Source organism: Scophthalmus maximus, chromosome 4 (genome assembly GCF_022379125.1).
Source record: "Scophthalmus maximus strain ysfricsl-2021 chromosome 4, ASM2237912v1, whole genome shotgun sequence".
Classification (NCBI taxonomy): Eukaryota; Metazoa; Chordata; class Actinopteri; order Pleuronectiformes; family Scophthalmidae; genus Scophthalmus; species Scophthalmus maximus.
The window spans coordinates 25,801,748-25,823,691 of NC_061518.1; the positions used below are offsets into that span (position 1 = coordinate 25,801,748).

Consider the following 21,944-nt stretch of genomic DNA (forward strand, 5'->3'; position numbering starts at 1 on the left):
GTCGGGACCGACATGATTTGTCTTGTTAATTTTATTTCCCTTTGTGTCTGTAGATGTATTCTCTTGCGGCACAATAAGTTGCCCCTTGGAAAGTTGAACTTAATTTGATAGTTGCTAAACATCAGCAAGTTGACATTGTCATTGAGCATGTTACCATGGTTACCAAGCATGGTAACAGGCTCACAATTAGAACATTTTGACATAGTGGCCAAACGGATTTACTACAAGTTCTGCATGAATCGCGTGTGAAGCTCTGGAAAAAGAGCAAAATTTAAAAGAGTGCATGCATTTTTGGAAAGCCTAGAAGGGCAATACGTTTAATACGAATGTTATCCTGTTCATGCCTGCTGAATACGAATGTAGTCCGCCGGCTGGCCCACAGGACGGCTCGGATGCACAGCCTGGCAAGTGGCCATGCTCTACGGGCCCAAGCACATGGATGTGTGAGGCCACAGAAACATGGCAGACTTTTTTTTAGTTTATGCACCAAGTGATCAATATTCATAGGAATAAATGGGGGGACATCTCTAAAAACAAAAATGTCGAATAAATTTAATTTATACAGTTTTCAGTTCCTAAAACATGCGGTTGGCTGTGGCTCAGGAGTGAGAGTGGGTCTTTCACTATCAGAAGGTCGATGGTTCCATTCCAGCTCCTCGAGTCCGTATACCAAAGGGCAAGACACTAAACCTGGCTATAAGTATAGAAGTGCGTGAATGTGACTTGTAGTGTAAAGTGCTTTTTGTCATGAAGGCTAGAAAAGTGCTTTATATTTATTTGCGGTCCATTTACATCCATAATGATCACTTGAGCATTAGCGCAAACTACTGTTGTGCCAAAAATGGCATTTGACTTGCAGTCAAGGTAAGTCTTCTGACTGATCCCAACTGAATGCTGGAGTTTAATCTTAAAATGCTTTTTTACACAGATTAAAGCCTGTAGATGTTGTCCCCAATCTCATATATTGCAGTCATGTTACAAAGGAGTCACTTCACGGGACTTAGGAGGGATTCCACAACTGAGTACAGTGATTACTCACAAATAAGTTATTTTTATTATAGCAAATGGAGGATATATAATGTAATTATGCAGTTATGACAAAAAAAAACAATTGACGGTTTCCCAACTTTTGATATTAAACAAGCAGAAGGCATGTGGCACAGCTCTAAGGTTCATATTTGACGAGCAGAGAGGTACTGAGATCCAAGGCTTTATGGATGAGTAGCAACATTTATAATTTCCCTAAAATGTACTTTTGGCCAGTGCTGAGGTCTGTGCTCAAATTTTCTCTTTGTTGCAAAATAACAGTATCCATTAACAGATCCAGTTTGCTTTCATATTTCGCTCTACCTGCCTGATCAATACAGACTTTCAACACAGGGCATTTGATAAGGGGCAGCGATTAATCGCATTGTCAACTGGCAAATATGGACAAGACCAATGTTGTTGTAAAGCATGTACTGGCGTTTCTTTTCTGTTTCTCTGAAATCTTTTGATTAATTTATATGTTCAAACGGGTTGTCCACTGGCTACAGTTGAGGGCGAGTCCAGCATTCATGTCTACCATACACACATTTCTCATTTTACTTTGTCCAACGGGTATAAGTGTGAGGTAGTTTGTGAGGAGGGCAGAGAGATGTTTCTTTGCAAGTAATGAGAGAAAGTGGGATTTGAGAGATTTTTCAAGAGGACAGTCACCAGACGCCAAAATCAGTCAGATGATCCAATACCATTATATTACTTGGAACTCCTCATTTCCTGGAGTGTAACAAACATCACAGGAGCAAAAAAAAGGGCAGATGTTCAGGGAATCTTCACTCCACTAAAAAAAGAAGTGATTTTGCATTTGCTCAAACACTTGCTTCTACATCATACTACACTTCCTGCAATGTGTCGGTATCTTCTCACACTGCGTGCATATGCTTGATAGGTTTAATGCTTATTGTATATTAAAATCTAACTTTTCAACTGTTCCTCTCTGAATTTCAATAGATTGGTTATTATTGCTCCCTTTTATTTCCCTGTCAAGTTTCCTAGGCCTTTTAAAGAAAAAGTTTATGACAGCATTATCTTTGAACTGTGAAATTCACCTTAGTCACCTTACATTTTGTGGTGTTGCAATTTCAAACATGTATTATTGCACTTATCCCGTTGTTCTCAAGATATTAAATCATATTTATTTGTTAATATAAAAAAATATTTTTTTTTTTACGTATATACAAAATGAAAGAGTGCACCATGTTATTAGCTTGCAGGAAATTAGGGAAATGATAGTCCGTGGGCTTCATGTCTGTGGACCGTACCACGTTGCACTTCGAACAAGGGAGTTGTGAAGTGGACTTTCACCGCAATCTCAGGGAGCAAGGAATACAAAATAACGTTCACGGACAAGGGCTTTTCCATTAAAAAGTGAAATCCTCCACAGCCATGTCAATCCGCCAAGAAGCAGACATCACACGTAGTGTGGGCTCTGGGCTCTGGGCCCCCTCGCCCCCCCCCCCCCCACCTCCACCCCCTTGCAGCTGTCGAGTGGTAACGGTTCGGCAGGACATGGACTGCCATTTTACACAGGGACTGCTAGCTAAATCGCCCAAGTGACACACCGCAACTTACTCTCCTATGCGGTCGTCAGCTTGCCTTTTACCCAGAAGGGCAGCGTGAGCAGCGGTACACTGTGAGCAAACATCCACAGCGGCCGCCTGCTTTCAAAACACGGGTCGCGTTAACGGTGGCGTCAGACACCCCGCGGGTAAGTTGGTCGCTGCAAGTTGCCAAACGCCGCCCTAGCAAGAAGCTAACGCTACCACAACACACCCTAGCCCCGCAAGGAACCTGTTGGCTTCGGTCAGTTGGCTCGCACTCCGGGCCGCCGGGCGCTCGACGTGTGAGTCCACTCGCGTGTTTTGAGCGGCAGCTCGGGGACACGGGCGTTGGCGTGGCGCTGGAGATACGTCATGAGAGAGCTGCTTAGCCTCGCAGAGGCGAGCTGCGATGTGTGTTTCTGCTGCTATTCGCCAGTAGCGAGACCTGCTCTCGGCTGCAAAGCTGTTGGTTGATTTGTAATTAGTTCATAGCGTGGATACGATATACATTTACTTTATTTATATATATATATATATATATATATATATATATATATATATATATATATATATATATATAGTGTGTGTGATTCGAAAGAGGTATGTATGCCCGTGACGTCATCTAACGCGGAAGTCGCCGCCGCCGTCACTCCGCCCACAGTCAGGATGTGTCATCTGGGCTCGCATGAAGGAACCTTAAAAGGCTGATGGGCACCAACGGCTTCAAAAGACTTTTGTCAGAAGTTGCCAAATTCCCGGGAGGAGTACAGTGAACCGGGCCGTTTGAAGGGTCTGTGTATCTACTGTTAGCCGGACGCACAGTTGTTCCTGGGTAAACTGTAATAACAGACGAAAAGTATATTTTTAACAAACCTGACAACTGAAACAAACTTTGATTAAGTGTATGAATCCCACTTACAAATGTGACTCTGTTGCTTTGCAACTGTCAGCACTAAACAGTTAAAATTAACATTAAGCTGTTTATTTGCCTAATTCCGTTTTTCTGTGAAAGATATTTGTGTCTACACTATTGTTTCCCAGACGAATTCTGGGAGCTCATTTAAATTGGCTCTACCATAATACGGTCTGGATCTCCTCCATAGGGAAGTGATTTCCCCCGGCAGACAACTTGCCGGTCCAATCACATGCGATTATCTGATAATGGCCTGGGTTTATACCATGACGTGAATGGAAGGAACATTTTAAACAACCAAGGCTGCCACTGATGAACGAGCATTTGACTTAAAGTAAACCAAATTTTCAAATTTCTCGCACAAGAATTGCAAAACTCGTAAACAGACATTCTGGGATCATCATCACAGACATCTCCTCCCTGCTCTAAGCTCAACAGCCCCACTCAAAAAAAAGGAAGTCACCTTCCTCGCCATCTTTTCATTTGGCAAATGTAATCTACCAACTGTAAGGAATAAGGGAAAAGACAACCTCACTGTTGTGAGAACATTCTGGGCCATTTTTCATAACTTCGAAGGGCTGTTTTGAAGCTCAGGTTGGAATTAGGTTTAGGTAAGGGGTTGGCGTTTAGGCATTTAGTTGTGATGGTTATGGTTAGGGGGTAAGGAATGCATGTCCTCTCAAAGAATGTTGTGTATTTATGTGTGTATTTCCCCTATCTAAGTGTCTAAGGATATGAATGTAGTATGTTTTACAGACCCCCCTGAGAAAATGTATTGCTTTGGGGTTATATTAAAGCAAAAGGCTTAAAGAGACTGGGATTTTACAACAGCTAAGGGGCTTTCTAAACCCCCTTAGTTGTTAAAGTTAAGTTTAAATCGCTTTAAGCCATGGCCTCCAGGCACTTCTTGGTTTTAAAAAACGGTTACTACATATACTTGGCAATGTTTAATAAAATGAACACAACAATAAGAAATCCAACATTTAGCAGGATGGTTGCCAAGCAATACCTGCCCGTTTGACTTTGGACAGGTGCATTTTAATTGCATGTAGCAAGAAGCAAGGATGTTGCTCTTGTCATTGTTAGGGAGAGATTGATTGCAGGGCTGATTCACATTTATGCCCCACCATTGACATGATTTCAAATTATTAAGCAAACTTTCATTGTTGGTATAGTTTGTCTGCTTTAGATTAAATTAAAGAGCTGGTGGATTGGGTGGCAGCAATGATAGGAATTTATTTTCTGAAACAACAGAACACAGAAGGTTCCCTGTTGCTAGGGTTGCAGCGGTATACTTTTCTCACAATTTGGTGTTACCACATGGGGGAAGAGGAGACAAAATATTTAATTGGAATTTTCACAGAATTGATTGCGGTCTTTGCCTGCAACCATATAATGTTTAAATGACAAGGACGTTCATTTGGGGCATTGGAACTAGTGTCAGGTGCTGCACCTGAAGTAAGTGATGCCTATAGTTATACCATGATGATATTACAGGGGCAATCAACAAAATTAATTGTTAATTGATTTCCTCCATTCAAATGGAATGACTACTACCCACTGAATTGACAACACGCCAGTGTCAGACACATGCCCGTCTACAAACTAATCAATTGTATAGGTAGACAAAGACTGATCACGACAGGATGTACACATGTTGTACAAAATTCTTTAGTTCCGCTTCCTCAATTGCAGTGTGAAACCGAAACTAACTGCATCCAAAGCATACAATGTAACAAAGACATGAACCTTTGTTTGGACCTTGTCAGGAATGAAAACGCCATAAGAGAAGTTTATACATATATGCAGATAGTTCACTTACTTACTTACATACTTAACTATGCTTGCTCACAGCTAAATGTGTAATATCACAATTAACTAAGCCTTTGATAGCTGTTGGATGGGAATGGGCTCAGGAGATAGAGACGGTCGTCGATGGTTCGATCTCAGTATCTTTGGGCATACACTTAAACCTAAATTGCCTCTGGCAGCTCGTCCGGCAGTCTATGAAGTACTTTGCAATTAAGACTTAAAACAGAGCCTTCTCTGTCCTCTCCAGCACAGACAGTGTTGAGCAGCGCGTCTGAGTTCATGGAGGAGAGAACATCATGGCTCCTGCTACCAAGCAGGACCAGCACAGCATTGCTTTGCCCTGCTGTAGTTGTAGTGGTGGAAAAGCGTATCATTATAGCTATGCATGGCATGGTTCAGCCAAAGAGGACAAACCTGGGCCTGTGGAAAACCCCAATCACTCGAAAGCATTCTTATTGTTCATCATCTTGGATGTCACTCTACGTTCCTTATTTTGAAGGACACACTAACCCACTGTCTGTGTTTCACTTGGATTCCTTATTCATGCATTCAGTGTCTCTGTTATGACTATGTTAACACAGTTTAGTGTTTGTTATGTGTATTTTTGTTAAGTGTATTTATTTGTAATTTGTGGATGTGTGTGTGTGTGTGTGTGTGTGTGTGTATGTGTGTTTTCTTGTCGTGTTCTGTCCTGTCTGTGTGTGGTAGAAGTAGTAACAAAAGGCCCTGGATGGATAGCCTGGACCCTGAAACCCTGTATGTGTCTCCAGAGCAGACTGGACAGCCCACACTCCCCCTCCCCACCTTGGAAGTCTCCAACGTGGCACTAGTGGGGTAAGGAGACTCCAGCAGTTTTTGGCGGACATAAGAGGGTAGTAGAAAATCTCCCAACACCCAGTAAGCCACTGCCCACACTATGCAGCCATATACACTATCTCTCTCACACTGTCATTCCGTCAGTCCATACGTATAAAGCTATAAACAAAAAATGTATACAGGGCTTGGGTCAAAAAAAAATATCTTGGACCCGTTGGCTCCAAAACCCATAGCATTTAGGAGCCAAATTCAATTTTCAGGAGCCAAGATATATCGATGTCGAGTACAATGTCTAATGTCTCCCTTACCTTTTCTCACCCCTCTGTAACTGTGCCTTTGTCTGCCCTGAATTCCATAGTGTGCACAAGTGTTTATTCTTTGCACAGCATGTGCCATGTCCAATATGCTTCAATCTTTTTAATGTGGGAGTGCAGGACAAAGGACACAGAGAGGTGAAATTAAGTTGAGTCTGTTTACTCCCACTTTTAACAACAGCTTCTTGCGACACCGGCTAACACACAGTGCACCTCTATGCTAAATTAATTTCCCAGAAACCCACCGCTCTCCCAGGTGAGCTCCCTACTTAAAGGAGCCGCAGTCTTAGGTGAATGTCTCTATATTGTGGGTCATCACACAGGCCCCCCCAGAATTCACCACAAAGAAAAGTGCAGAACAGTTAAGTCCACAACAGCCAACAGGCAACAGTCCCATGGGAAACAGCCAACGCAGTGGGGGGCGGATTAGGCGGCCAAAGCAGCTGCGCTTAACCAGGGCTCCAGACTAACTTTTTGGACTTTATGACTGTAAACAGGAATAAAGGTGCTTTTTCATGAGGATGATATGGGATCTAAATTTTGTAAATGGTAGCTTATCTTTTAATTTTTATAAGCATTGTTAAATTTTATTATCATTTCTGACTTGAGTGCAGTGAGGAGAAGAATGGACAAATGTTTTGTTTTCTGGACTGTACACACAGTGCATAGTTGAACATTGTTGAACTTATGGCAGTGGTACTAACAGCAGCAGTGGTGCTGACGCTCCGACACTGCTAACTCTTGCAGCACCAATATCGTCGGAGCTTATCGATTCTAAGGTCTTTCATAATATTGCCACCCCAACAACCAACATTCAGCAAATAAGAATACCAGTATCAGAGACGAAGGCCCGTCCTTCTCTGCGTCGGATTGAACGGCTTTCGGCCACCTGGTGGTCCTGTCCACCATGGTGCGGAGGTGAGTGAACCCGCGGAAGGAGGGCAGGCGGCCCAACAGGTCCACAATGACATGGTCGAAACGCCTCTCGGGCACCAGAAACGGCGCCATGGGGGCTTCGGTATGACGGTGCACCTTGGCACGCCGACAGGCCACACAGGAGCCAGCCCAGGTCTTTACTTCCTTCTTAAGGCCGGGCCAGACAAACTTTGCGCCCACCAGCTTGGTAGATGCCTTCACACCCAGGTGGGAAAAACCATGGATCGAGTCAAAAACATGGCGCAAACCTGCAGGCACCATAGGACGGGGATGGCCATTGCAGACACCAAACACCGTGTCCTCAAACTGCAGCCCAGTGGCGGCTGTGCGGTAGGCCTTCATGTCGGGGTCTGCGGACTGTTTTGTATCCATGGCAGCGTAGTCAAGCCACAAGTGCACACACCCAGCAACCGCCGTGGAGAGGCAGTCAGCAACCAAGTTGTACTTGCCAGCCAAATGCTGGATATCTGTAGTGAACTCGGACACGGCGGAGAGCTGACACTGTTGGTGCGCGGACCACGGCTCAGAAGTATTTGCCAGGGTGAAAGTCAGTGGCTTGTGATCCATGAAGGCAGTGAAACGGCGGCCCTCTAACAGGAATCGAAAGTGCTGGGTGGCAAGGAAGAGACCCAGGAGCTCCTTGGCAAAAGTGCTGTACTTCCTCTAATTGTCACAAAGCTGTTAGCTAAAGAAAGCCAGTGACTGCCTGGCACCGCCCACCCACTGTTCAAACACCGCTCTGACCACATAATCAGAGGCGTCCGTCATAAGGGTGAACGGGGAAGAAGGAGGCAGGTGCGCCAGCAAAGCGGCTTAAGCCAACGAAGCCTTGGCCCCATCAAAAGCTTGGGGACCAGTCAACCTCATCCTTGGGGCCGCACATTAAGGCTTTTCCTTCTTCTATTGGGAAAATGCTTAATGTAAGATAACATCCATAATTATAGGATTTGGGTTTTGATTTTTCACAGGTGTAAGTGTTTATGACAAAGCTTATCTCAGAGAAATTTGGTGATTATTGATCGCTGCTGTTGCACATTAGTGACGTTAAACCTTTTCACGTTAAACTTTGAAGTGATGTCAGACTGTTTCTGCTGCTGAAGCAGAGGAGAGAAGATGTTAATATGTGATTAAGTAAATCAGACCATTTATGATCGTGAGGAATATTGATCAGTGTCTAGATCATTGTTTTGATAAAAATAGTATTTAGTTTTAGTTACTATTTATCGCCACTGTCTCCTCGTGTTGTTCCGAGCTGCAGTGATAGAAAAAGAAACTATTGAATCTGTCGGGAATCAAATCATCTTTATTGAATTCAAATTAAGCTCTAATATTAATGTGTGGTTCAGATTGGACACATGAAAAGTCTGGAACAGCAACATGATTCCACTCATTCGTAAATATCTGCAGCACTTTATTATTTGTCATGTTACTCTAAACCCCTGCTGTCCCTGACGGAATCCTGTAGAATAATGATGCTGGTTTCCAGTGATCTGATTGGCCAGGAGTGGGGCTGTTGACAGGTTTCGATCTCGTATCTGGAACATAACCTGCTCCGGAGCAGGTTAGCCGTTCAGCATAAGAAAACCATGGTGATTTATGCTGATGGGAAGAGAACCGACTTCGTAGGACGGAAAACCCAGAGTTAATGCTTAAGTTATCTCAATAACCGCAAATCCTGCTTGGTAGTACAGGCCCCAGTGCTCCCGCTGTCTTCCTGATTACAGGCTGGTAACAATACATTTTTATAATTTGTGCTATTCTAGCTCATTGAATGTGCCATGTTTGTCAGTGGTTACTATTCTCTACAAGCTTTTCACAAAAATTTGGGGAATTTATATCTTCTCTCACTATACTATAAAGCCACTGAACACAAATTGGATCAGAACTAAAACGCAGCCGTGTATCATTTTTTGTACCTTGGTCTTGTGTTGACACATGTATGTGTTGTGCACATGTATTATATAAAAACGTCTCATTATAATTGAAACAAAGAGAGGTTATGTTGGGTGAGTCCAGGAAACAACAACCCGTAGGCAGGTTGGCAGATACTGTAGTCCACTTTATATTACATGTAGACTTTACAACACCTCTCATCTGTCTGACAGAGAACACTCTGGAGTCTGTGTGAGATAAATCCCAGCACATTTGCACCTCCATGTTCCCGTGTTCTTTTGCACTCTACAGGTAACAAATTGCAAAGACTACCATAAATTTATGTAAATTCTTAAATTTTTAAAAACTTTTTTTCTTTTCTTATATTTTATATATTTTGTAAAGTGTGTTGTGTGACTGATACCTGTTGCTGTAATACCGGAATTCACCAGTTTGGAATTAATAAAGTACATCTTACTATTTATCTACATACATTCCTGGAGTTTATCTCACTTCATAAGTGTGTATGTGAGTGTGAGCTTGTGTGTGCCGTGTTGGGTTGTACAAAGACCAAAGCCAGTGTCATTTGACATTGTTTTTACACACACAAATCACACACCAACCAGTGCAGCCTGTAGGACAACAGGGCAAACACAGCCCCCCTCAGGCCGGAACCTAATTGTTAGCTCCTGTTGTGCCTAGTCTGGGGATTAGCTACTGGCTGGGGAGTACTATTCACTCCCTCTTTCATTCCCTCTGCCCACTGGGCCTTATCACCATCAATCTGACACCCTGTTTATCTGATGCTGCAGCCAGATCTGCTGGCCTTGGAGAAATGTTCACAAAGGCCGTGGATCATCAGCACTTTGATTGTGGGACCCCAAATGGCCATTGCTCTCTCTGGCCCCAGTGATCCCACCAGTGCTCTGTCTCCATGATCCCCATGCAGTGGTTAGTTCCAGCCGCAGAACCCGGAAAGCCAACCTGAAGGCCTGTCACTTTGTGTCTGTTCTGTCATTTATACTCTTCGTCTATCTCAGACAAAGGTTTTTCCTCAGCCAGTGGACGGCTTCTACATGTGGATTGGTTTATTGCGGCACACCGTTTCTTTCTGCCTCTTCTGCACTCTCAGCTGCCTTGCAATACCAGTGGCCAGGAATTTGGCAGCAAGTGTACGATCTGGAGTTCACCACCACCATCTGATCCTTGTGTCAAGTTAGCTTCATTGTGTTAAAGAAGAATAAGGAAAAAAACAAACAGACGTTGCCATCATGGCTTCCTTTAAGCTGGATTTTCTCCCAGAGATGATGGTTGACCATTGCTCTTTGAATTCTAGTCCTGTGTAAGTAACTGCCTCTGGCAATTTTTGTAAGTGTCTAATGTTTCGTTCGTCCTGTGTTCCTGGGAATCGGCTGGAAAGGGCTGGTCTGTGTTAAGGTCTGTATTGTGATTTGGTATGTAGTTACTGATCACCATGCGTAGGGATTGGTATTGTTAAGCTACCCTCTTACCTATACTGCTCATTGAACCGATACTTGAAAGGCATTAATATTGGTTGTTTTTGTTATTTTTGAAGAAAAAAGTAAACTAAGTAAAAGGAAAAATTTATTGGTGAGTTCATGAATTCAGGACTATTTAAACTCAGATGAGAGCATCACAGACTTTACCTTAAATACAACATATCAAATATGATACATTTCTAATCATTATACTATCCAGAATTATCTTAGAATTATAAAAACTCCTTGAACATTTGTTGAGATGTAGCATCAGATGCTTAAATATAAAAACAGTAGGCTACAATGTGCTGATAATAGCCTACCTCTCTCATTCTATATTCTATTTGCCTGCAGCCCACCCCTGCAGTTATCTGAAACTGAAACTATAAATTTTTGGACAGTTCAGATGATGCTCTGACCATTTCATATTGAAGGTATGAATGCACCCAAAACAAAAGTTTGTATAATGAAGTTAACTTTTTGCCGACATAGGCTAACATACAATGGGAGATGATCTATGAGCCAGGCTGTGGAAAACTGCGTCTCTCCGGCTTTATGTGATGGAAATGTTTTTTACACATTGCTTGTGTTTCCACCCTCACATGCAAAGGACTTTTTGCACTTTGGCAGCGAGTATCGTCAGCATCGACCTTACTGTAGTGTAACCACACTTTGTAATTTGTAATTACAATTTGTAATTACAATTTGTAACCAATTAATTTATAACAAAGAGTAGCATCTCTGTGTAGTTGACATGTGTCAGTGGCTGTGCAGGTGTGCTGCATGTGAGCGAGAGCACAGACCCTCCCCTCGTTACATACAGAAAGAGAAAGAATGATATCTCGTCTGGAATGGGAAAGGCAAAATGCAATAATGTCTTAATCCGAAATAGAGTTGTAGAGATAAAATGTGCAAGATATATTTCAATATAATTAGCTAATTTCCTACTTTGTCCTGTATGTTGTTACCATTTTTATTTGCATACAGTAGCATTCTGTTCTACTAAGAAGTGAGGTGGTGCATTCATATATGCCCTCCTTAGAGTTTGGGTATTGTTTTTGACTGATTCTGATTCCAGATCAGATTCTGGTAGTTAGTTCCTCTTCTCTTTTCACTAAATCTTGGCATATTCTTTGACTAAGAACCAACATGGGGTTTTGTGTTTAATTGGCTGCTCTTAGTATTTAAAAATAACAATGAATGCCTCTCCCACTTAATACATCATAAACACATTATCTTCCCTGAAGTAATGTCATGGCATGTAAGCATACATTGATATCAAGACCTTTGATTGTTATGATAGTTACTTAAGTAATCTGCATCCCCATGTTGACCTGTTGTACTGCTATCGTTCAGGTCATGATATTCTTTAATTTATTTACTACTACTATATATGTAATTATGTATGTATGTTTATATATGATGTAAGCATTATCATGAGATTGTCATTGTCCTTTAAAATGTGCTGTCTTAGATGATTCAGCAAACTGATTGTGAGTGAATGACAACGGCATAGTTGTCTGAATGTACTTGCTCTTAAAATCTTGTCCTTACACATGCAGACATGCACACAAACTCTACACACATTCACATTCTCTACATATATTTACTATATTCAGTGTGAATTTTTGTTATGTAACTTAGAAAAAATACTAACATTCATTTTTAAATATTATAAATCTGAGACTAAAATGAATGATTGATAATTTAGATATGAGATTTTCACTATGAATGTTAAAAGACAATAAATGTACTGTCATATTGTCAAATATAATGCCATTTCATGTACATCATGTCTTCATGACACCATATAATGACAAATGATTGGTTAATCTAAACAAGCTGTAGATCATGTCCATAACCTTATTGGTTGCAAAAGTTAATACATTTCTATATAATATGTTTTCCTGACCTAAAAGTAATGTGATCAAGATGTCATTCCCACCATATGATTATAATTATTTATCCATCTATATAAGTCGTGTCTATAGTCCTAAAGGACACAGAGATACCTGGAAAAATGCATTTTTGTGACTTGTGATGTTTCATTGTAGAGCTGCCCCTATCCCCCATCCCCCATCTCTCTCACCAACATGTTGACTCATCAAACAGGCCATTGACAGCATCAGGAAAAGTCCCACCCCTGTTGGTGGCCTGCTTCAACATCCTTAGTTTTTCCCATCCTCAGCAGTCAGACAGATGTCAGATTTGGCAAATCACTAGATATTTACATATTCATTCATGTGCATGTTCATTCAAGGATACAGCAAACAATTCACGTATTTTGAAGTCCATTGAGAAGTCTGCAGTCGGTGATGATTTTGGGTGTCATTTCATCTCCTGGTGTTGGTCCACTGTGTTTTATCGAGTCAAAAGACACCGCCGTCTACCAGATTTTAGACCAATTAATGCTTCTGTCTGCAGACAAGCTTCATGGAGATGCCGATTTCCTTTTCCGGCAAGACTTAGCACCTGCCAAAGTGCCAAAACTACTAATACATTGTATTATAGATTCTGTATTGTCCAGAGGAAGATGAGAAACAACCGATCCAACAATACAGACGAGCTGAAGGCTGCTATCAAAGCAATCTGGGTTTTAAAGTGATAGTTCAGTGATTTTGACGTAGGGTTGTATGAGTCATTTATGCATAGTCAATTTGTTACCTTATGGACGCTACTTCCACTTCTCCTCCAAACTCTGTTAAATGACATCGCTGATCACCATCTCCATAAGGTAACATATTGACTATGCATAAGTGACTCATACAACCCCAATTCAAAATCACTGAACTGTCCCTTTAATAACGCCTTAGCACAGCCACAGACTGACCACCTACATGCCACACGACATAGATGCAGTAATTCGTCCTAAAAAGGCCCCGACCAAATTCTGAGAACCAAGTTCTTAAATGAATATACTTTCCAGAAGTTGGACATTTCTGGATTGTAAATACCTTTTTTGATTGATCTTAAAACTTTCTTCAATAACTGACGAAAGATATTGAACATTTACACAATATTAAAAAGTTTTCAGATGCACCTGTGTAGTGTCAGTTGACTGCTAGTTAGTTTTAATAGTGAATATTGGAAAGATTCAAACTATTGTGTGACAGTAACTGCTTCAAACCACCATTCTTGCATCATCATCAGTTCCTACCACTATCGCTTGTTCTGCAGTTATTCAAAATAGTAACTAAGAAAAACAGAAAGTCATTTAACAGTAAGTAAATTAAACAAAAGTTTCATATTTGAACTTCAATAACTTGTCAGGCCTTAATTGTCTGTGTCCTGCAGGTCATTGTCATTAGAAATGATCAGATGATGAAATTCTAAACTTTTTTTTTATTTTGACTCCACACACAACTACTGGCTCCTCTAATCAGCAGAGTAAGGATGAAACACTTTGTGCTTGGAGTTACCACTGTCTGAAATGTCATTCAGAAAAAAAAGTGTCTGCCTCGACTAGTTGACATGAGAGGAGAAGGTAATACAGAAGAAATGCAGTATGATCTGTCTTAGTACTTCCTACTAGTACTTGTGCTGCAGCATTTTCAATCAACTGGAGGCTTTTCACAGACTAACTTGGACATCCTGACAATAAAAAATTACAGTGGTGTAATGTAGTGAAACAATTGCATTGGCTAGTTTTTCAGCATAATTTTGAGACCGGTATTTTCTTTTTTTTCAAAATATTGCGCAGATGAAAGAAGGCTGCCGTCCCAGAGACAAATTTTTTGTGTTTGTGTCAAAGGACATTTCCCAGTGTAACTCCAACTTCCTTACAGTAAACGGAAGAATCTACAAAGGGTTAGTTGACAGATTAGTGGTGATGTACTATGCAGCATTGTGTAAACAATCCAAATTATATAATAACATTATAACATTATAACATATAGTAACATTAGACACACACACACACACAGATAATCACACACACACATAGCTCTCCTAAAGGCAGTAATGGGTTATGAAGAAGCAACAATCTAATTGTTACTTGTAATGGCTAAGCCCAATTAGCCAATTCACTTAATAGACTTTGAGACCCACTAGCCCCTCATCCCTGCCTAAATTATATTTTCAGTAGTGTTACTTTCCTCACATCAGCTGCAGTGGGAGGAAGATAGAGGAGAGGACAAATGGTGACAGTGTTGAACGGTATATTGGATTGATTTTTAAAGACTCCATTTGATAGACATATTAAAGAGAGACAGGCGCTCAAAGGGCACATGGCTTTTACAAAATAAGACCATACACTTCTCTGTTGCCCTGTGGCTCAATAGTCTGAGAGAGGTCTGGACTGGGGAAGACTGAAGTTGAGAAGATTCATGGAGATTCAAACATTTACAAAACTCCTCCACTAAAGTTTGCCTAACTCAGGAATGGTAAATCTCTAGGACAGGAGAGTTATAGGCAGGAGTGGCATGGACAGTAGATGGAGTAGATCAGTCATTGGTGGAGGCTTTCCCACTCAATGTTCTAAAGTCTACATAGAAAATCCAAGTTCAATCATTTGTCTCGGTTCTCTAATGTCTCTTCATTAAAGACAGTTGTTTGGGGTTTCATTGGAAAGTTACTCTAGAGTTTCTGTTGCTTGTCTGAGATAAGGGCTCACACCTAGTCTGCAGTTTATTAGATTCACTTGGTAAAAAATAATGCAGTCTAATACAACAGTCCTGAAATAAACCTTACCTTCATGACGCTGTTGAAATACATTGCAATAAACAAAGAGGTATTTCTGCCCCTTATCCTACCCTCATTAATGTAAATGGGATGGACAACATAATAGAAGCACCTGTCTTTTCCAAACACTACAATTGAACAGCACGAAAAAGTGCAGCCTCCAAAATGACCATAAAGTTGAATCATTGCCTCTCTACAGCTTCAACACAAACTCCACCAACTTGATTATCTGCTCTGAAGGTGCAATACTGTAAGGACTGCTGTGTCGGCATTCGTAGTACTGCATCTTAAAGATCATGAGCCTGCGAGGGAAAGCTCAGGGCTTACAGTTGGTGGTCTTGATTCTTACTTGGTCTTAGATAGCAGCAGAAGAGCCCAAGGAAGCATGTCGGCCAAAGGCATCTATTTACTTGATGCACTTACTGAGCAGCCACCTAAGTTTATACCTCCTTTTATTAATGTGTCAGTTCCAGCCTCTTCCTACCCCTGCCTCGTGCAGTTCACTCTTCACAACAACACTAAAAATATTACAGACAGAAGCACATGGTATCTTCTTCATGTAGAACTATTCAACTCTAAAACACAAACTCCTAGAATGTGCATTGTGAGTTCTAAAATTGCGGGAAAATTTTCAAAATAAAAGCGTTAAAAGTGGACTGAAGATCTATTAACCCATTTACATCATGCATTCAAATGTTTTGGGAGATCTGATTGCAGTTGGTCAGGGACCCATGGTGACCATTGCAAATAATGTCAATGATATCTACAGCTCAATACAGACTCTCCTTGATGTGGATGAGTCAAAGAGTCATATTCCCAATATGATGATAAGACATAGCAGATAGTAATGTGCATGTAAAACTGCATGTACTAATTGAAAGATGATGTTGATGACCTGAGATGGGAAGTAAATGTAATGTCCACGTGACATGACACAGACACACACAGGAAAAGTAAAATTGTCAAGTTAGCAAAGCGGTAGGTGACAATCCCAGTCAAAAGGAGCCGTGTTTGATTCGGGACAACACTTTTCTGTTGAAATTCCAGCATTGCGCCAGTGACCATTCTGAGTTAAGAGTGTACTACATTATTACTGTTACACAGCATACTCCATGTGAGTGAATGGAATAAGGTATCTGATTTGAGACACAGCACACATCTACTTCTCTGGCACACTTTGGTCAAAGAAATATAAGCCACTTGACAAATTTAGTCAGCATGCTGTTGTTGAATATTTGCCGTCAGGAAATGGAAATGTTTGTTTTAAGCCTCCATCTAATGCACTGATAATTTTCTTTTTAGTGGGAAGAAGATGAATGGGTCCCTGGACCACCCCGACCAACCAGACATCGATGCGATTAAGATGTTTGTGGGACAGATTCCACGGTCCTGGTCCGAGGAGCAGCTTCGTGAGCTGTTTGAGCCCTATGGAGCAGTCTATGAGATTAATGTTCTTCGAGACCGTAGCCAGAATCCACCACAGAGCAAAGGTCTCACAAACACAAACACAGAAAAAATACAAGTACAGTGCAGTGTTTTTTGCTTGTGCTTTAGTGTGATCAGGTGACCTTTAAATACAGAGAAAAACATTTGTAAAGATCAGTTATGTCAGTTACTAAAACCGAGTAGAATAAAATGCATGGCTCCTAATTCTGTATACATTACACTTGTAATGTATCAGTATATTTGTCTTTCTGTTAACACTGTTTCATGACTGATGAATACTTACATCATCTTTCCTGTTAATCAGTCAATCGATGTCTGGCTGCAACTAAGGATTATTTTCATTATCGATTAATCTGTAGAGTATTTTCTCGATTAATCGATTCGTTGTTTGGTCCGTAACAACATAAACCTGATTCTGATTCTGATTCTGATAAAATGGTGAAAAAGGTTTCCCAAACCCCCAAAATAAACCACAAAATATTCACATTTAAGCTGAAATCAAATTTCATTGATTGACTTTTTTCCCCATAACCGATTAATCGGCTATCAAAATAGTAGGCGGTTAATTTAGCGGTCGATTACTAATCAATTAACTGTTGTAGCTCAATCAATGTATTCTTTAGCATGCCTGTATGTGTCTATGGGTTCTGGTACTGGCAAAAGTAATTATGTCTTTGTGCTACTAATTCCTTTACTACTACTACTGCTACTAACTAATGTTATTATTGTGAATACTAAAGAACACTGTGCATCACATATCGTCCATATAGCAGATGTATGGTCTAAGACACCAAATCGTGTGACTGAGTCAGATATGTCACACAGGCGTCTTCTTCACTCCCCAACAGGCTGCTGTTTTATAACGTACTACACTCGCAAATCAGCCTTGGAAGCACAGAATGCTCTACACAACATGAAGATTCTCCCCGGGGTAAGTTGATTGTGTTAATATGATGTTTGTTAAAGTCATTTTACCAATTATTTTCTCTACAACCTTGTCAATACCCATCAAGCACCCTTTTGATTCTATACCAGCTAAATGACTTGACAAAAAGATTAAAGGACATTCCACATTGAGATAAAATAGGCACATCCAGAATATAGAGAGTTAATAATAGAATAAAGGGATTACACCTCCAGCTAGCTTGTATGTGTTTAAAGTAAAAAAAATCTAAATATTTAAATTAGTGATGATTAGAAACAAATAACTGTACACCCTTAACTGCATTACAACTGGTCATCCTCATACCATAGCTCTCCCTGCTGTACACCAACCATTATGCTAATTTATTTTTCCTCTAACCTCTTGAGCTAGAAAGATGGATGTGGTGTCTCTAACATCACTGAAGTGCCTTGCACCACACACATGTTTATTCCAGCCTTGTCAGTACTAATCTGTTATTTGTTGCTTTGTTCAGATGCACCACCCAATACAGATGAAGCCTGCTGACAGTGAGAAAAACAATGGTAAGGATTTTTCTAGCATTTCTCTTTTGTTTTATACTATTCACTCTGTTGATAATAATGTTAACGCTTACAGAGCTAATTGACTTAAACAATTACAACTATTCAATTAATCAATGTAATTAGACTGTAAAATGCTGGTTGTGCTGGTACCAACCTGATTTAATGACTGAAGTTGTGGGGTTATGACTCAGTAGTTAAATAGATTAACACTTCAGTGACTCCACCCATTGTTTGTGATATGTCACAGGTTTTCTGCATCAGTCAGTATTTCATTGTGCTCAAGGAGTCATTTACCGCAGACATACTGTGTGTGGTGATCTTAAATGGATGGAGGCTGCCTCTAAATAGAACAACTGGCTCCTGTGTATTCACATGTGCTCATAGCTCATGCACTGAAGTCTGGACATTTCCCTGACATTTTCTGGAGGGGCTGTATGTGACGACGCAAATGTCCGCAAATATTGCTCCGGACATTTTCTCAGTGTCATAGGGAACCCATATGAGAATACAGCAGGAATATTTCTGGGAAATTCAATGTGAGCGAGTGGGCTTGTTGAACAAAAGCACTGCTTTTTGTAGCAGAATGTCGTCATGCCCTGCTTCGTGCTTGCTCTACCCAGACACCACAGAATGTTGTGGACATGTTTCTGTTGCTGTGACCGTGTCTTAATCTCCTGCTGCGTTCATCACGTGTGAACGGTAAACTCAGGAAAAATCTTCTGACCAAATGTTTCAGACATTCTCCACAGTTCAAGTCTGAAAACAGCTTATGATGCAGTTCAGTATTGTCTTGTAATTAAATTGACAATAACCACTCTTTTAATTTTAACTACTACATGTTTTTCTTTTGTGCTTGTGCTGTTCTCCATATGTAATATCCAGTGTGTAACATTGTTTAACTACAAGCCAAACTCATTTCACAAATCACAGTGTGAGCAGCCATGCTCCTTTAATCAGTTCTTCGTGTCACACACATGAAACAGGCTATATGTATGTGTGTAAGAAACGGGAAGCTAAATGTATTAATGTTGCAGTGAAATTCCCTGTCCCTCACATTCTCAATCTCTGTATTTAAAACTACCTAGTTATTTGGTAGACATACCAAGTAATGCCTGTAACGATAATAATACAATTTATGATGAGTAAGAAATGAATGAAGTAATTCTTCTGAGATTCAGCAGTTGAACAAGGTGCTACAGTATATCACTAATAGTCAACATTTGTGCTGTAGAAGCGCTCATGATCATTTATGTTTTGGCTGCTCTTACCTGTTTTTACCATTAGGTGTCAGTAATGTACACTGTAAAATGAGGCTGTGAGTAGTGAATTTTTTGGCAATACAATCTATTCACCCACTGCATGATGGACAGACTGCTCTACTACCTGTAACCCTATTTCCTACAGTGATTGTGGAGCACCTTGTCATTAATTGCTTCAGTCTACTTATAACTTAGATATAATGACAAAACTTAAACTTGTACAAAGTGTAAAATAATCCAAGGTGGAAATGTATGCCTTTATTAGAGCTGAGACATGTTCATAGTAATCTGGATAAATAAGTGACAACAAAGAAAAGGCTTTAATTTCCTCTTAAACTGTTCTTGGTTTCAGAAATGCAATAAAGAAGAATGGCACAATCCAAATTATCCACAACAGTGTAGACAAGACTTTTAATCTATTGAGTTTTTTAAGTTCACCATGTTGTAAATTGTTAGTATTCAGATATGAATATATGGGTGGTTACCCCCTGTAATCCCTCCTCCTGTTCATACTGACCCTTAAAAGGTTCCGCCCTAAATCACTTTGAGTTTGTGTGGTAGATACAAAATCCACAGTCATCGTTTTGTGCACCAGTGTTTTTGAAGCTAGTGTGAGCTGATCAGATCAAGTCTATATCTTTTTGCATGGAAGGAGAACTGTGGATTTTGTCCCCCATCTCTTCAGATTGGAATCAAGTTACTGTGAGAGGGGGCTGTTAATGGCCAGTATGAACAGCTAGAATTATCACAGCAGCAAAACCTGTTCTTATAGTTGAGTATTGTTTTACCTTAAAATTATTAAACTGCGCTTTATTTCGTCAGAGTATATTGTCCTAAAAAGATCTTGTCTCTCAGATGACAAAGACAGCAATTGCAAAACGCACAATTAAATACAGTGTGTGTGTGTGTGTGTTGAAAGTTGTAATGCACCATTATGTTGCCAGTGTGTTTGATGTTGTGTTGTGTTTTGTTGTGTTGTGCTGTGTTGAATACAGCTGTGGAAGACAGGAAGCTGTTTATTGGAATGATCTCTAAGAAGTGTAATGAGAACGACATCCGACTGATGTTCTCACCATACGGACAGATAGAGGAGTGCCGGATACTTCGAGGCCCTGATGGACTCAGCCGCGGTAAGACATAGTCTGCAGACAATGGGAAAGCACAAGCATTTAGCACGGGTCACCTACAGATCATTTCCACGTGAATCTGCATGACCTCACAGCTGAATAGAGCTTTATAGGGAGTTTCAGCTCAGTGTATAACTGTTTGGAATTTACTAATGCTGAGTTCAGACTACACGATTTAAGCCCGATTTTCCTATCTAGCAGGCTAAATATCTGGACTCGTCGGCGAGCCCAAATCCTGTAGTGTAGGCTGTGATGTGAAAGGCAGTGCGTGCGTCGACCTGGACACCCGTTGGGGGGAACTGTAGCACAACAAAACCATATTCTCTACCCTTGCCTTTTCTGTGTTTCTGAACAAATCATTGCGAAGACTATTTGGGGAACTTTTTTCTGTCGTGTTGTTTTTTTTACTGCAACAGATAATGAGTGTAACCTCGAGCTGGAACCACATATTAACTCTATTATGTCAAGTTATTTCTCTCCATCCAAACAAAACACAGAGCTTCCATTCAAACTACTTCCTGTTTCTGACCTTTCAACATAAGAGTATTCTGCATTATATTGAACACCACAGTTTCTTTCTGACCTCCATTGTGAAAGTGACCAAAAATTCCTGTTTCGCGCATGTATCGCGACATTTCCTGTGTCACTTCTTGCATGTCTTTTCATGACTAACGACCAGAGACACTCGTTGAGGATTTCAACTGGTGAGGGATCGTGTAGTGTGTGACCCCCTGTCGCCGATGTAGTGAACAGCACAACGACTGAAGACAGCACGTCCTGTAGTATGAGCGGTACAGCGATTTTACGCCTTTGAAAATAGTGTAGTGTGTCCGAGGCATTAAATGCTATGGTCTCCAAAGTGTTGTTTTCAGCCAGGAGCAGGAGACTGTTTTAGGGAATTATCTAGAGACCCAGTATACTCTACCATCCCCAAAGCAGGACATAGTGGAGCATTAAGCAGCTAAAGAGTAAAATATTTCCCTCGGGAGACCAAAAGAAACATGGCTCACAATGATAGTGTCGCTCCATAACTGCTTGACATGTAGGTAAGCAACCCTCTGAAGTTCACCATATATATTCTGAAGGTTATGTCAATATTATGTCTGGAACTTGGAACACAGAAATGGTGTTATGGAAATGTTTGTCTTTGGTTGTGTGTGTAATGCAGCCGTCTGATGTCAGCTCCCAACTGTTATAGCTTAATTTCAGGGTCATTCCTGT

At 40.7% G+C, this 21,944-nt stretch overlaps 1 protein-coding gene across 10 annotated transcripts in view; it reads left to right on the plus strand.

Annotated features, from left to right (window-relative positions):
- Positions 1-2,521: 2,521 nt before the first annotated feature.
- The window catches only part of celf1 (cugbp, Elav-like family member 1), a 31,387-nt gene continuing 11,964 nt past the window's right edge, over positions 2,522-21,944 (plus strand). For 6 of the 10 annotated variants that reach the window (XR_004790545.2, XM_035628530.2, XM_035628532.2 and 3 more), the window contains exons 1-6: positions 2,522-2,749; positions 6,016-6,141; positions 16,727-16,914; positions 17,719-17,801; positions 18,289-18,337; positions 20,592-20,726. Coding sequence is in view for 9 of the 10 variants with exons in the window: in XM_035628530.2 (XP_035484423.1) it covers positions 6,038-6,141; positions 16,727-16,914; positions 17,719-17,801; positions 18,289-18,337; positions 20,592-20,726 (559 nt within the window). In the remaining variant the exon portion in view is untranslated. Of the gene's footprint in view, positions 2,750-3,289; positions 3,415-6,015; positions 6,205-16,726; positions 16,915-17,718; positions 17,802-18,288; positions 18,338-20,591; positions 20,727-21,944 lie in introns of those variants that run through there. The other 4 variants (XM_035628531.2, XM_035628533.2, XM_035628535.2 and 1 more) reach the window with 4 other exon arrangements.